The 16,512-nt window shown below is 39.1% G+C and overlaps 1 protein-coding gene across 2 annotated transcripts; it reads right to left on the reverse strand.

Annotated features, from left to right (window-relative positions):
* Positions 1–941: 941 nt before the first annotated feature.
* On the reverse strand, positions 942–6,171 carry LOC145726288 (cytochrome P450 4C1-like). Of its 2 annotated transcripts, none has more exons than XM_081975307.1 (11): positions 5,937–6,171; positions 5,686–5,883; positions 5,446–5,631; positions 5,326–5,392; positions 5,123–5,249; positions 4,989–5,061; positions 3,127–3,197; positions 1,988–2,056; positions 1,769–1,934; positions 1,535–1,714; positions 942–1,190 (listed from the first exon to the last, which is right to left on the reverse strand). In XM_081975307.1, the coding sequence occupies exons 1-11, from the start codon at positions 6,136–6,138 to the stop codon at positions 1,021–1,023; spliced, it is 1,509 nt and encodes a 502-aa protein (XP_081831433.1). In that variant the 5' UTR covers positions 6,139–6,171; the 3' UTR covers positions 942–1,020. The 2 variants fall into 2 exon arrangements, with proteins under 2 accessions (XP_081831433.1, XP_081831432.1); XM_081975306.1 differs by having other exon boundaries at positions 3,127–3,224; positions 5,937–6,170.
* Positions 6,172–16,512: the final 10,341 nt, after the last annotated feature.

Genomic DNA, 16,512 nt, shown 5'->3' on the forward strand with positions numbered 1-16,512 from the left:
CTCAAGGTTTCCTTGTTCATAGCAGCCCCTCAAGATTTAGTTTTTTTAGGAATTTCAGGATCTTGAGTGGGTCTGTTCGAGGTATTTCTTCCACAGCCAGCTGGTATAATCCCAGTGTGTTTAATCTTCTGTGGCGAACAGGATAACATTCCAGCAAGATGTGGTGGGGTGTTTCTGGTTCTTCTCCGCAGAACCTGCAGGTACTGTCCTCTTCTAGGCCTAGCTTCCTTAGATGTTCTCTGAGTCGACAATGACCCGTTAGAAACCCCGTTAATGCCTGGAGACTAATTTTGCTGAGGTTAACCAGTTGCCTGCCTCAGTCCTGGAAGCTTTGCTCTCAGTTCTTCTTCAGATTTATTAAGTTCTTCCTGGACATATGCTTTTCCAAGGCCGCAGAATGGTTCTGGCCCGATCAGTGGCGCTGATGCTCCTTTTCGTGCCAGAGTATCTGCTTGTTCGTTACCCTCTACGCCGACGTGCACCGGAACCCAGAGGAGGGTTACCTTGTTGTTCCTTCCTAGATTATTGAGCTTTCCTAGGCACTCCAGAACCATCATCGAGTTGTACACCATCTTGAGGGTCCTGGGGTACCCCCCTCACCAAGTTCTGAAGAATGCCTTCAACACGTTTAATATTTTCCATACCTTGTCTATTATCCATTTGATATGCTGATTCCAATTCAAGTTTGCGTCCAAGTACATCCCAAGATGTCTCACCACTTCTTTTTTTGGGATGATGTTGCCTCCCATTACAATCTGGTGTGCAAACTATTGCTCTACCTTCGAGCTAATCATCGAGTTTGAGATACCCTGTACATCAGACAAAATGTGAAAGAGAAAACATAAAGGAAGTATTAACATTATTTCACCATTCCTGTCTGACATTTTCTTTTTGTGCAATACTTCCCTGTACGAATTGCCAAATCAATAACATTCAATTAAGTTGAATCAACTTCTATTTATTTATTAAACGTAATTCAAGTCATCTTTGTACATTTATACAGGAACAGATTTACTGATCTTATTGCTGATTTCTGAGAGAAAAGGACAGTTTGGGTCCATCTCGAAATCGCAAAACGAAATAGGTCTTCAACTTGATATCTTCCAGTTTCTCATAATCGCAGTGGAACTTAAATCTTCGGACTAGATTAGCTATGGTCACCTTTATGTTCATCATTCCATACACCCTTCCTGAAATATAAAATAAAATAATTCGTATTTTTATTTTTTTAATAGTAATTGTTTTCAAAACAGAAATCTTCTTGTTATTATAAGTTAAGCTCTGTAGTTAAAATTTCTTAAGATCATTAATCTCTTACACTATCATTCTGAATATGACAGCTTTTAAGAGTGAATACTGTAATTTCATTAGTCAAGTCTTAATAAAGCAATTTGTCAGAAGAGGTTTTGTGTAGGCTTAGTGATTTAGAGCCATTTTTACTGCACAAATTTCAAGAAATACATATTACTTGGCTCGCACACACAAGGACTATACAGGGGGCTATGCGATTGCTGAAAGTATAATTTTTTGTTACCTATACAATTACGGGGTCCATACGAAAACGGAATATAAGTACAAGGATGTCGTTTCTTGACCTCTTCGGGCAAAAACCTGTCAGGATCGAACTTCAAGGGATTCGGCCAGTATTTAGGATTCCTGTGCAGATGCAGCAAACCAAAATAGGCCGAGGCCCCTTTAGGAACCACAAAGCCACCTATAATTCAATGTTTGTCCTTTACGTCATTCAAATTCAAATCAACATTCTCACCCATATCGACATCTTCTGAAACAGTCCTAAGGAAGAATCCACCTACGGGAAATATGCGCAGAGTCTCTTTGATGACTCTTTCCGTATAGGTCATCAACGGAAGATCTGCAGATTCCGGAGCCCGATTTGGACCTAATATTCCGATCAGTTCTTCGTAAACGTTTTCCTTCAAGTAATTAATGATAAAGATCTTATAGTTTTAGGGAATAGAATGCTTACCTGAACTTCAGGAAATATGCCCAATACGGTTAAGATAAATGTTAATGCAGCTGCAGTGGTGTCTGTTCCCTAGAATAATAATAACATATGTGTACAAGAGATAGACTATTTTGTCTACAAGTATTGTTCAAGCGCTGTAGGTATATGAACTGTGACATGTTTGCTGGTTTATAGACTACCAGAAGGCGTTCGATAGAATAAAACACGAAATGATAGACGTCCTGAGGAATATTGGAATGGATGATAAACGTTACTGGAATCAATCAGCTTCTGTCCTGTCTGGATTGTTGTGATGATAGCAAACATCCGATAGGAGATGATTTTTAAGAAGAAGAAAACCACATTCATGGTAATTAGTAGAGAAACTCCCATATAAGTGTAGGTACTGTGCTACCTGATGATCAATATACTTCCAAATCTCATAGAAAAGAAGCTTATCATAGAAAGCAAAGGCCGACTTCAACCAAATGGCTAAACTGCTTAAAAGTCACAAACTCAACATCGATATCAAAATCAGACTCTTTCGATGCTATATTTTCTCGATTCTTCTATAGGATGGAATCATTGAACGAGGCAACACAAAGAAAACTCAAAGCCTTTGAAATGTGGCTTAGAATATCATGGGCGGACAGAGTGACCAACGGGGCAGTGCTGGAGAGAATGAAGAAGTATTTAGAACACCATGAAGAGAAGAAAGGTTGATTATTTCGGACGTATTATGAGGAACAACGAAGATAATGTATGTATATTATACTATGATTATCATATACATGTATGGAAATTTCAAAACAATTGCAAATCAATGTTCTAGACAAAGATAACCAAACAGTTTGTTAGTGGCAGATAGCTGGTTTGTGACTAACGACTATGGTCTGTTCACAGAAGGGATCTCCAACTAGTAATGAGAGAAATATCCATTGGCCCCAAGTCAGAAAACGTCATAGTCACCTGAGCATTCAACCAATGAAACTTGTCATTTATTGTTTCTGAGTTGGAAACCACTCAGGGATTGTCTCTGCGAACAGACCTCAGGTTACATCCGTTCCAGCAAACTGGCACATGTCACTAATGAAGTTGATCACTATCTTTCTCTAGGACATCGATTTGCAATAGTTCTCGTTGAATTGAAAAATACTTACTGCCAGCAAAAACATGTTGACTTCATCAAGAAGTTCTTTAGAGTTCAACTGGCCACTTTCCATAATGTAATCTAAAAACGCCAATCTAGGAGTTTTTGCTAAAATGATAGTGTAGGTTAATTAAAGTTAAAAGTTTCTAAATACACAGTGTGTTTCATTTAGAACGAACCATCTTGTAACGAACCATATGTTTCAAATATCCTGTTATATGTCAACTTATTTATCAAGGACAGTTTTTGACTCCTTTTCCCAAGAGCTATTCGTGGTCCACTCCTGGACATAATCATCTTCTTCCGTCTTCCATGCTTCCTTGCTGTGTGCCATCTGATGCCAGTTTATACCAGCCTTCTCTCTAATATCATCTAGCGAACGTTTTTGCAGCCTACCAGCACTTCTCGACTCGTGTTCTTCTTCTGATCTCTACGTTCTCAACGTGGTATTTAAGACTTATTCCCAACATCAATCGTTCAATGGCTCTTTGCGTTATTCTAAGTTACATTGCGGAATTGATGGTAAGAGTGACCATTACGTAAGTCGAAGCAGAGAGTATACAGAAATTAAATACTTTTCTTTTCAGATCTGCTTAATAATCTTCAAGACTTATAAAACAACATATTCAATTTGTTCCACCATCTCAGGTTTATGGTTAATCCTATGTTCTCTGATTTGATTTTGAGATCTTCCTTAATGTGTTGCAATTCTCCAACATCTTGACTTATGAGAACTACATCGTCCGCAAAGCGAAGATGGTTTATTAGATATTTGCCATCAATTTTTATGCATTTTCTACTCCATTCCAACATCTTCCAATGCAAGAGTAAACAGCTTTGGAGAGATTGTGTCATCCTGTCTAACTCCCCTTTTTAAATGGATATTGTTGGTTAGGTTAGGTTAGGTAGTATCCCTTTTAATGCAGTAAGGTCCTCTGAACGTTCTGCCACGTTTCTGCCACGTTCATACTTTGTATGATCACAAGTGAAATAAAAAATTATTTATTTCACTTGTGATACCGTTATCTCCCGGTGCTCTTTCGTTCTTCATTTAGGATAATGCTAAATGAACTTCTTCTGTGGTGATATCGGGCATTTCCTCAGATCCCACATTAATAATTCTTCTGTAATGTAGAAATTTTCGGTAATATTTATTAGCTCACTCTTTTCCGTCTTAATTTTCATGTTTTTGTAATTTTCAATAACTGTTTTTATCAATTCTGTGTTACGGTTTCTCATATTATTTCTAGTCTTCTTCCTTGTAACCTTATTCTGTTCATTATATTAAGAGGTGCCTTTCATCAATTCCCTTCTCTTATCCATAAAATCTATTGTTTCTCTCCTAATTTTTTTTTGGCTGGATTTTCTTGTTTTGGAACATATCTTTCTTTAGATTTGGAATTGTCCAGAACCATTGACAGGTGAGGTTAAGCTAGTTATTTTAAGTGCCACTGATTTAAAAACAGTAAAAATACCAAAATTAGAGAACCACTGATGACTGCCCAAAAAACTTGATTTTTGTTTGTCTCAAGTCAGTGCTTATAGACATTTTGAGAACCACTGAAATCAGATAGATAAAGTAGGTTAGGTTAGATTCTACAACATTTTTCGAGACACTGACTATAAACAAGAAAAATTCGAAAAATTGAATTTTTCGAATTTTTTGATTTTAAAAACCGCTGATACGGCAAAAAATCTATTTTTTTTTGTCGCAAAAAGTATTAATACAGATTTTGAGAACCATTTTTTTGGTCGCAGGGTTTATAAACTTTTTGAGAACCACTGTGACAGTTCTCAAAATAATCAGGATGGCCCGTTTTAACTGGAACACACAGTATATTTGAATACATAATGCGCAAATTTATTACTTACTATTTTGTAAAAGATCAACTGACGGTCTTCTGTATTGTGCGTTGTTCATTAACTTTTTCTTTTCATAAATCACCTACATTTTAACCAAAAAAAAAAAAAATAATGCAAGAAAAATATAAATAATAAATACAAACTTTTTCAGCCAGAAGAGCCATTTTTTGGCTGCGGTATTGCAATTCCTTCTGGTATCCAAAGTATTTCCAAATGATTGGTACGTGATTCCATATTTGAAGTATTCTTATGAATGTTAAATGCATCACCCTAGGAATCATGTTATGATTAGTCAGTAAAAAGTTTTTGCTTTTTAGTTTTTAATATGAATCAACTCGTTTTTTACCGATCAAAGTTGCGTGAATGATCGGAACCATTCTTTTGGATATCCAGATTCAAGCCCATCGCAGTCTCTAAAATTATACAAATTTGACACCAATTGAGTAGATTGAAATTGATTTCACACCACAAAGAGTATCCAGAGTGCATTTACTTAAGTAGTTGAATATATCCAGGTTCTTTTCATTAACACGATCCTGGAGAATATCCGCTAAAATGGCGCTTTTCTCAGCAAAAATCTCAATAAAAGAGTCTAAAATTTTCTGGTTAAACGAAGGTACGATAGCCTTTCTATGTTTTTTCCACACGTCAACTGTAAAAAGGAAAACTCATCAATTTTTGGTTCACTGGTAAACAACTAAAGTACCAGAAGACATCAGTAATCCTTCACCAACTTCATCAACAATATACTTGTACATCTTTTCTTTTGCAACCTGTTTGGTACTGCCCAGTATTTTCTCAATGTGCTCAGGTTTTTCCAGAAGATATATGAGCCGGTTTCCGAACCAAAACTTTGATCCATCAGGATATTTGTGTTGCAGTTTAAGTATTTTCCATAAAATATCTATAGCGTTCGTTTTACGGTTTGTATATTGTAATTAATGATTGACCACTTACTGTCTGATTTACCTACAAATAGGTAAGCGGCACCAATCAGAGGTAAATTTAACGGTCCGGGGTAATTCCAAGATTTTTGGAACAAATCTCTGTATTTCCATAGGAACCTTAAGTAGCAGACTAAAACTAGAACACAAACGATTCCCACTAACAATAACTGCACGGTGATAATTGACGAGAATAGCTTCTTTGTGGAAACCATCTTCTGGTACAAAAAGAACACTGGCTGGAGGCATTCAACAGGTTAAAACTTAAATACCTAATAAATTAGTTAATTAACATACATAATGACAATATTTATTGTCATCTAAATTTAATTTACTGTTTTTTTTAATTGATCAATATCCCTGACGTGGTAAGGTAAATAAATGGCAACTAAAACTACTAAAAACAAGTAAAAAATGGATTAATTTGATACTAAAATGGTACACTAATTACAGGTCAAGTTTTAGGTATACGTGCCTTGTAATTTGTTTTAATAAAAGTCTTAATTAAACGTTTGTATAATTAGTGAACGCAAACCATTACTAAATACATGTTACATTGTAATAAATAAAAAAAAAATTTGTATTTTTTTTATTAGTTTAGAGAGCGGAAGTTTCAACTTTTATATCAAATTTCAAATTTCAATGAAATTAGATCAATAAGAGACAAAACTTTTATTCTTATTTGTTTAAAAAACTTTAAAAACGTGTTTTGGTAATAACTAAAGTTTAAAAAAAATAAAATGAATAAGTAAAATAATAATAAAAAAAATGTATAATTATTAATATTTAATATATAAATATTAATTTTTCTATTTAAGTTTTAACCTGTTTTTGTTTTAGTTTTTAAAACGTCAATCGGCTGACCGAGAAAAATGATTACGAATTGAAGAAAAACAAACTTAGAATTACCACCTGGAATGTCATATCCTGGACAACAAAGGATCAAGAAATAATTAATGAATTAAAAGGTAATGACATCGAAATATGCTCTGCCAGTGAAACAAAAAAGAAAGGAAAAGGAAAAGCTGAAATCGACAAATATATTTTCATATATAGCGAAGTCCCACGAGATAAAAGAGGACACTCTGGAGTCGATTTACCAAACACATCAACGATCAGGTTATAATAAAAACCAACAACGAGAGAACTCAAACGATTATAAGTAAAGAACGAGAGAATAGAGAAAAATTCTACGAAGAATTGCAAACAGTTGTCGATAGTATCAAAGAACAGGACATAACAATGGGAGACTTAAATGCTAGAGTTGCGAATGGACCATTGGGCGGAACAACTCAGAGATTCAATGAAGAAACTGTTAATGACAGTGGAGACATGTTATAAATGTTCTGGACAAAATGAGAATCAACAACACTTCGAAAAACACAAGAGGACAGCAATCGGTGATAGACTATATAAAAACTAACAGAGCGTTTACTCCACAGATGATACTAGATATGAGAACATTGAAAGTTGCTGCTTTGTAAAATTAGACTAATTATACCCCCCACACGAAAACCTAAACCACACATTACATAGAGGAATTCAACATCGAATCTCTGGAAGACGAAAGCGTGAAACAAGTAGGCTCTCACTAAAGATAACACAAAACCCAATCAACAGAGAAGACACTGTAGACGAACAATGGAGAACCCGAAAACATAATATTCTTAACTCAGTCAACGAAGCTCTAGGAAAAAGACAGGTAGATGTCAACAGAACAAATAAAATGCCATGGTTTACACCGGAAATCAGAACACAAGAAGAAAGCACACAAAGTATTTACGCAACAGAAACCAAGAAAACTGGAATCTATATTAAACAGAACGAAACAGAATAAATGCTAGAATCAGGGAGATAAAAGAAGATTACTGGGAAAGATTCACCAAACAGATGGAGAGAGATATGTACGGAAGTCAGAGAAAATGAATGATTATTGTTAGATGGGCTCTCTTCGGAGAAGACACTTAGGCCGCTAGCCGGGCCCATTGTGATCCATCACAAGCTAGTACCCCTCCAGTTCTGTGGCCCTGACAAAGCAGCAGAGCCTCCTTGGCCGGGTCCCTTGAATATCTAAGGGGTTGATCACATTCTTACCCCAAAGCTCTTTTCTGATCGTCGCAAGTGCCGGGCACTGTGTGAGAACGTGTATCGGAGTTTCTTCGTCTTCCAGACACAAGCGACATACCGGATCCTGTGACCGACCCAGAATGTGTGTCTTCTTATCTGACAGTGATCCGTGAGAAATCCTGTCACACATCTGAGGTCCTTTCTGGATAATTCCATCAGGGACTTCGACTTGTTTCTTTCTCCGCAGGCCTCCGGCCTCCTCCCAAGCAATTCGGATCTTTGCCAGAAGGTACCTACGGTCTAAAATGGCGGTTCCGACCGCGCCGGCTAGTCCTACAATAGGTTCGGGCCCTACGGGTCTCTCTTTGGAGCCACGAAGGGCCAACCTGTCCGCCTCCTCGTTTCCCCTAACACCGGAGTGCCCTGGAACCCAAGTTAGACGTACCTTGGCCATCCGCGTGAGCGACAAGAGTGTTTTCTTACACTCCAGCACCAGCGCAGACGTCGTTGAATCAGCTTTTAAGGCAGTCATTGCTGCCTTGCTGTGCGTACAGATAAATATATCCTTCCGGCGTAGCGGTGAGTTTAAAACGAACTCCTCGCATCGGAAGATCTCGGCTTGGAAGATGCCTCATCCCCGAAGTCGCATCATACATACCTGCCCCTGCCCCCGTCACGGTTTTGGATCCATCTGTAAACCAGACGTCTCCATACGACGGGAGGATAGAGATTTGAGAGAATTCCCAGTCCTCCCTCTCGGGTACTACAAACTTTAGAGGTCCGCTTGACAGAAGCGTCGGAGGCACCCGATCCTGCTTTATCAACAGTTCCGGGCACTCCCTCAACTCCTCCCTCCAGTCCCCGAGATGACCCCATGAATCTGTAATCAACATATTGAGACCTGCCAGTCTGTGGGCTGCCCTGGCGGCTTCTTTTTGTATAAACAAGGGTAGGCCTGGGCGTAGACATCTGCGGAGTTGAGTCTCCAAAGCAGAATATCAACAACCAGGCACCAAAGAGTGGGCGAAAGAAGGTCCCCTTGGGGATATCCCCTGGCGACCCACGCCTCTGACGTGCTTTTATCCACCCGGCAACAACCGGATGGGCCCCACGCCGCTCAAGGGCTTCGCATATCGATCCAAAGGAGGTGTTGTCAAATGCTTCCTCTATATCCACAAACGCCGCCAGGGTGGCGCATCCGGACACACTGCCCTTCTCCAGCCTCTGTACGAGGTGATGAAGGGCGGCCTACGTAGACCTACCCACCCTGTAAGCGTATTGCTTCTCGTGTAGAGGAGCCACAGAAAGATATGGGGAATGCAGACCAATAAAATCAATGCGGAAGAATGAAAGTTATATTTCGAAAACCTATTAAAATGAGGAAATTGAACAACTACTAATAGAAGAAGACAATGACATAGAATTGACAGGCAATACGATAGAACACATCTTGAAACATCTCAAAAATCGAAAAAGCCCAGGACAAGACGAGATAACAAATGAAATGTTAAAATACGGAGGAGACAACCTACAAAAAGAAATATTAACTCTCTTCAGAAACATCATAATAGAACAAAAAGGACCAGAAAAAAATCCATGACAATTATCGTGGAATAACGCTTCTCAACAGCATCCTCAAAGCCTTCACCAGGACTTTGTTAGAGGAAATAAACAAAACCATACAAATTAGCAAAGAACAGCAAGGTTTTCGAAAAAAACAGGTATACCATTGATGCTATCTTCATTGTAAAGCAAGATCGAGAGGTGCGGTTTTAGGGGTTTTAGTTTGGACTGGTTCAGGTCATATTTGTCTGGACAATCATAGGTTGTCAGATTTCAGGATGAGGAGTCTGGTAGAGAAGAGCTTGTTGCTGGGGTACCGCAGGGATCGATCGTCTATGTCAATGATTTACCGCAGGTAATTAAAGAAGGAAGATCTTTAGCAGATGACATGCGATTTTATGGCGCCCAATGTCCTCAACTCGTAGCGGTTTTCATATTCCCTTGCCCATTCCAAGGAGCAATTCTAAGGCTCAATAATTTATAATTCAAAAAATATGTTTAATTGCTTGCCCATAGGCTTAAGACTTAATAATAATCAACCGGTTGACGAATAAGATGGACTCATACCAACCGGTCGAGCAAGCGGGATTCCGTAAGAGGTTTAGTACTATCGACCACCTACAGACACTTCGCACTCTTATTGAAAAAGCCACAGAATATAATATAACCCTCCATTTGGCCTTCGTCGACTACCAAAAGGCTTTTGACTCTGTCGAAACCTGGGCAATTCTAGAATCCCTAGACAATGCAAGGATCGACTCTAGATACTCAAACCTCATCAAACAAATCTATAATAACGCTTCCATTCATGTAAAAATAGATGATGAGTTAAAAACCGACAGTATTCCAATCAAAAGAAGAGTAAGGCAAGGAAACACCATCTCACCAAAACTTTTTAACCTTGCCCTGGATGGTGTCATCAAAAAGCTTGACTGGCAAGAAAACGGGATTAATATCGATGGAGTGCGTCTAAACCATCTACGATATGCCGACGATATTGTGGTCGTTGCCAGCACAGGTGAAGAGCTGAAAAACATGCTTCGGGAGCTTCATCTAGCATCGCTGCAAATTGGACCAACCCCTGAAGGTTGTCTCGGAATATGTTTTAGGCCACAAAATTCAACTTGGCAAAGAAAATCAATCTTCTGAAATTACAAGAAGGATAGGCTTCTCCTGGGCAGCCTTTGGCAGACTAGGATTTATCCTTAAATCTAGTGAATTTCCTATAAATTTGAAAAGGAGAGTGTTTGATGCCTGCGTGATACCGGTACTCACATATGGACTAGAGACAATGGCAATTACCCGCAAATTTGCCAATAAACTGCAAACCACCCAGCGAGCAATGAAGAGGGCTATGATAGGAATCACTCTAAGGGATAGAATGCGCAACGAGGAAGTTCGTAGAAGAACTAAAGTGACAGATGTTCTAAGGCTTGTGGCACAACTGAAATGGAGATGGGCTGGTCATGTGACAAGGCAGGACGACCACAGGTGGGCACATAGGATACTAGTTTGGCGCCCAAGAGAGACCAAACGGAGCATTGGTATGGCGAGACGATATCCAGAATGTTGCAGGAAGGAATTGGACCCGGACTGCTAGAAATAGAAAGGCGTGGAGGGATTTGGAAGAGGCCTACATCCAGGAGTGGATACATACGGGCTGAGAAGAAGAGAAGAAGAAGGCTTAAGATTATTATCTACTAGCATTATTCTACTTTACTTATATGTTTTAGTTTTACTTTTGTATCGCTTTTGTATTTGCTTTGTCAACAAGCTTACTATTTAGACAATAAAGCTTGTTTCGATTTGATTTGATATTACTGTCAGTATAACTACTACTAATGAAAAATGTTAATTAAATAATTATTGGGTTTTAATTATTTAATTGATTCGAGTACTGTTTATTTATTGTGTAAAAATCATGTTTTGCTACTTTTCAACAATTTAATTTCTTCCCATAAATCCCATGTTAACTCAAACTAATTAGATTTAAAAGGTATAAATAAAATGACTTGAAAAACAAGAGAATTACGTTTTTTTTATTAAATTTACATAGGTAATCCATTAATAACAGACTAGGCGTTTTGAATGCTTAATGAACGTACTGGGAAATGATGATAAAAGCAGGTGTTACAGGGTGTTGTTGATTAACTGAAATCTCAGCAAGTCATTGCAGAATCGCCTATTCAGCAAATAATAACAAAGCTAAAGCAAAACAGTTGAAACTGTAATCCTTCCAGCAATCCATAAAAAATCTTTTACTAAAAAAAAAATAACTCCTGTCTGGGGTGTATTACATTTTTCCATTAAACCGGAAGAGTAAACTTTACTGAAAAACGAGTTTTACGAGCTGAATTATTGTTTTAAAACTTTTAGAACAGGAAGAGCACTGGTTGTTCTGATGTTGCCTAGCTGTGAAATGCAACGTTAGTTTTGAGAAAATTTGTCGGTAAAGTAAACCTCTTCAGGGAAATCGGGGCAATGGAAACCACTTTGGCAATCCTTCCGGGACAAAAACTGGTTTTACGCAGTAATAACGGTGTCAAATTTCATTTACTATGAAATCAACCAAAAATTTGACGTATTTTGTTTAAAAAATAGATTGTGTAAGAATAAGGGATTCAAGGAGGAACTTTATACATGGATGACAGCAAATAAACACACGTTCTATAATACTACTTTGATGATATTACTACCTATAAAAACCTCTGAATTTCATGGGAAAATACTGTTAAAAATGGTCAACAATATGAGGGTGTGTGCCTTTTGGTATCTGTAATATGGGCCGCATTCGTTTTCAAGCTCCATGGAGCGAGCAACGCGTTTTTGACGTCACGATGACGTAATTTAGCAAAAGCATAATTTAACCAACTGTCAAATTACGTCATTGTGACGTCAATAACGCTCTGCTCGCTCCATTGAGCTTGGAAACGAATGCGGCCATGGTGTTCCAGATGGTGTTATTTCCGGTCCTAATCCCAAAAATTGGCACTATTTATTTTGAGTATTAGTGCGTGTTCCATAATAGTATACTACTAGTGTTGTAAGAAACATTTTACGCACGAATAGGACAGTTAACTGTCATTATGACGTGGTAATAATGGTTGTGGTAGGTGTGGATGGTGACAGATGAACTGCGACCTGATTGGATCTATTGTACCCCATCTTCTTCTGCTATCACAAGGTTTCCTTGTTTATAGCAACCCCTCAAGATTTAGTTCCTTAGGAATTTCCCTAGGAATTGCAGGATCTTCGAGGTATTTCTTCCACAGCCAGCTGGTATAATCCCAGTGTGTTTAATCTTCTGTGGCGTACAGCACAACACTTCAGCAAGATGTGGTGGGGTGTTCCCGGTTCTTCTTCGCAGAACCTGCAGGTACTCTCCTCTTCTAGGCCTAGCTTCCTTAGGTGTTCTCTGAGTCGACAATGACCCGTTAGAAACCCCGTTAATGCCTTGAGACTGATTTTGCTGAGGTTAATCAGTGTCTTCGATCTTGCTCGGTTAAAATTTCCGAGGAGATCTTTGGCCTGCCTCACTCCTGGAAGTCTTTGCCAGCCCTTTGCTCTCAGTTCTTCTTCAGCTTTATTAAGTTCTTCCTGGACATATGCTTTTCCAAGGCCGCAGAATGGTTCTGGCCCGATCAGTGGCGCTGATGCTCCTTTTCGTACCAGAGTATCTGCTTGTTCGTTACCCTCTACTCCGACTGCCCCGTAACCCAGAGGAGGATCACCTTGTTGTTCCTTCCTAGATCATTGAGCTTTCCTAGGCACTTCAGAACTATCACCGAGTCGATGTTAGATGAGCTCAACGCTTTGATGGCTGCTTGGCTATCGGAAAGGATCGCAATTTCCCTGTTCCGGTATTTCCTGTCGAGGTTGAACTGAATACACCTTTCTATGGCGTGAATTTTTGCTTGAAAAATGCTAGGGAACTGGCCCATGGGAGTATTTGCTGCGAGACCCGTAGACCCCTGCTCCAGTCCCCTCGGGAGTTTTAGATCCATCCGTATACCATATTATGATATTTTTTCCCAATGTTTGAATGGATTATCTGCTCCAATCTCTCTTGATGCTCAGTTCCGTTCGAAATTATTTTTCGAAACTAAACTTCCTGATGATTTTGTCGATTGGGAGATCAACTATCCACTGCCAGTGGGTCGTGAGTCCCTTGCACTGTGTGCTCTCCTTTTAAATCCGGCTTAATCCAACCTGAGATGTGCTCCCCAAGCAGTTCTTCTCACCATGATGTGGAGCGGTGTGAGGTCGAGAATTAGCTCTATTGCTGCCGTGGGGGGTCGATCTCATTGCTCCTGTTATGCAAAGACATGTAAGTCTCTGCACCTTCTCTAATGTTTTCCTTGTTGTGGCAAGTTCGGTTTTTCTGTGCCACACTACTGCGCCGTATGTGATCATAGGCCTCACTATCATGGTATATATCCATCGCAGTATTGATGGGTTACAACCCCACGTCTTTCCTGCAATGTTCCTGCACACCATCAGTGATGACCTTGCCTTGCTGGTAATCTTTTCTATGTGGCGGTTCCAGATAAGTTTTAAGTCTATGGTAAGTCCTAGATACTTAACCTCTTGCCGCCATTCTAAGTTTTTGTCGTTGAGGCGGATATTTCTCAAGTGCTGAAGTCTTGTTTTCCTGGTGAAATGTACCACTGTGGTTTTTGATGAGTTGATTCACAATCCCACTGATAAACCCCATCTGCTGGTGGTCTCTAGCTCCCTTTCTACGAGATCACAGAGGGTTCCTTCGAATTTGCCTTTGGCCATAATGACTATGTCGTCAGCATAGCCAAGACAAGTTACTCCGTTCCCGGTAAGAATTCCGAGAAGTTCGTCTGATACCAGAAGGGTGACAGGACCCCTCCTCGTGGACATCCTCGATTTGTGGTTCGATTTCTGTTTTTCTGGGACCTGTTTCAGTTCCTCGATTTCTGTTTCAACTGTTCCTGTAGCCATCCACATGGATGTGGTTCTGTCTATTCCCTTGTTTGTCAGTGCCCTTTTGATTGCCTCATGAGAGGTGTTCCTCTATGCCTAAGAAGGCGCATATAGTCGAATGCTTCCTCTATGTCTAAGAAGGCGCATATAGCCATTTCTTTGTGCTCGAGTGATGTGTTTCCGGTCAACGCGAAAAGAGCGGTTTCTGTTGATCTTCCCGCTTTGTAAGCGTGTTGTCCGGGGTGCAGAGGCACCCTCTCCAGTATCTCGGTTCTAATATAGTTATCTATCATCTTCTCCAATGTTTTCAGGATGAGAGACAGATTGGTCTGAATGACTTTGGGAGGGTTGGGTCCCTCTTCCCTACTTTGGGGATGAAGGTGTCTCGTGCTCTTCTCTAGTTGCTTGGTATGTAACCAAGCACCAGACTGAATCTGGCTGCTTTGATAATGAACGGCAGTAGTTCCGTTTGACCTTCATTACGACTTATTCGCTATTAGCACTTTTCAACGATGCATTTAAAATTTCCATTTCAACAAAAAGAAATTAAATTAAAATTAAACTGATCGTCTCCCCTTATTACCGGAAGTTCTGCATTTTTTACTGTAAAGACGACGCTTTTATCAATTTACTTCCCAGTCGTCAGTAATAATCGAATTAATTCGTTTATTTTTTAAATAAGGACTTTTTCGTTTGCTCTAAAAGTGCCCCAAGGGGGTGAACTAATTGAGGATGATGCCTTTAAGGAGAGTTCTTTTTAACTGGATATTGTATTACATTTAAAACACGCAGAAATCTTATTACTTTACTGACATTTTGAAATTGAATTTTGAGAGCGTTAACTTCAATTGCTTTGATCACATTTTAATGTTATCTGAATTATGTACGTACAAAGTTGCCACACTATGCTTATGAGATATTCAATTTAATAGTCTAAAGTGGCCATCACAGGATTATTATTACTGGCAATATATAATAAATTCAGCGGTTGTGTGTTTAGTCAACTGGACGGAGATGCTTATCACCAGCTTGGGTTAGACGATGAAAGTAATAAATTGACCACCATGACCACCATTGCAACTCATCGAGGACTTTTCCAATACAATCTCCTGGTATTTGGACTCAAGACTGCTCCAGATATTTTCAAAGAGTGATAGAGTCATGTATGTCCGGATTGGAAGGCATAATTGTATATTTAGATGACATATTGGTTATCCATGATCATCGATTACGGCGGGTGCTGGAGAAGCTGGATGACTGGGGTTTTCGTCTTCAAGTGAAAAACTGCAAGTTGAAAGTGTCAAATACTTAGGATTTATAGTAGACAAAAATAGAATATAAGCGAATCCAGTACAAATCGAAGCTTTAGACAGTTTACAAACCCTCAGGATCAGAAAGATGACCGATCATTCCTGGGGATGATAAACCATTATGGTCAATTCGTAGCTGATCTTCATCGCATGAATATATATACAGATTTTAAGTGTTTTTTTCGACAGGAAGAAGCATTTAACGCTATTAACCAGACTTTGAAAGGCCCACTCCTTTTCACTCACTTTTGACAATTTGGTATCGGTGAAGTTCTACTTCACCTATCCCAGAAAGCGGGAGCAAGTCTTTGACGGTACCTCAGCGCCAGAGTATAGTCAAATCGAGAAATAAGCTCTTACATGGTTACTGCAGTGGAAAGGTTTCATAAATTTTTGTAAGGCCGCCATTTTATTTTGCAGACCGACCATTGCTTGCCTTATTCAATACAAAAGATATGAAGGGACTCAGTGAAGACTGAAGAATTTGGAAAAGCGGATGCCCTATCACGGTTAATTGATGAATCAAAAAGGAACTCAACTGACTCGAAAATGGAAGTGGTTATTGCTGCTGATGAAGGTATCGCCATCGAAGCTATGGCATCCGCAACGATTCGGAAGACTTTGCAACGTTCCTGTATTTCAAAAGATTTCTGATCAAATAAAAAACGGATCTAACAAGGCGGACTCCAATGATAC

Source organism: Ips typographus, linkage group LG3, assembly GCF_016097725.1.
Source record: "Ips typographus isolate SLU linkage group LG3, UJ_Ityp_2.0, whole genome shotgun sequence".
Classification (NCBI taxonomy): Eukaryota; Metazoa; Arthropoda; class Insecta; order Coleoptera; family Curculionidae; genus Ips; species Ips typographus.

Bases quoted from the DNA above. Each gene is read 5' to 3' on its own strand.
- LOC145726288 (XM_081975306.1), bottom strand. From the start codon at position 6,138: ATGGTTTCCACAAAGAAGCTATTCTCGTCAATTATCACCGTGCAGTTA. The intron at 5,250-5,325 runs GTAAAAAACGAG...CATGATTCCTAG, and splicing joins CATTCACGCAACTTTGATCG to GGTGATGCATTTAACATTCA. The intron at 1,935-1,987 runs GTAAGCATTCTA...AATTACTTGAAG, and splicing joins GCATATTTCCTGAAGTTCAG to GAAAACGTTTACGAAGAACT.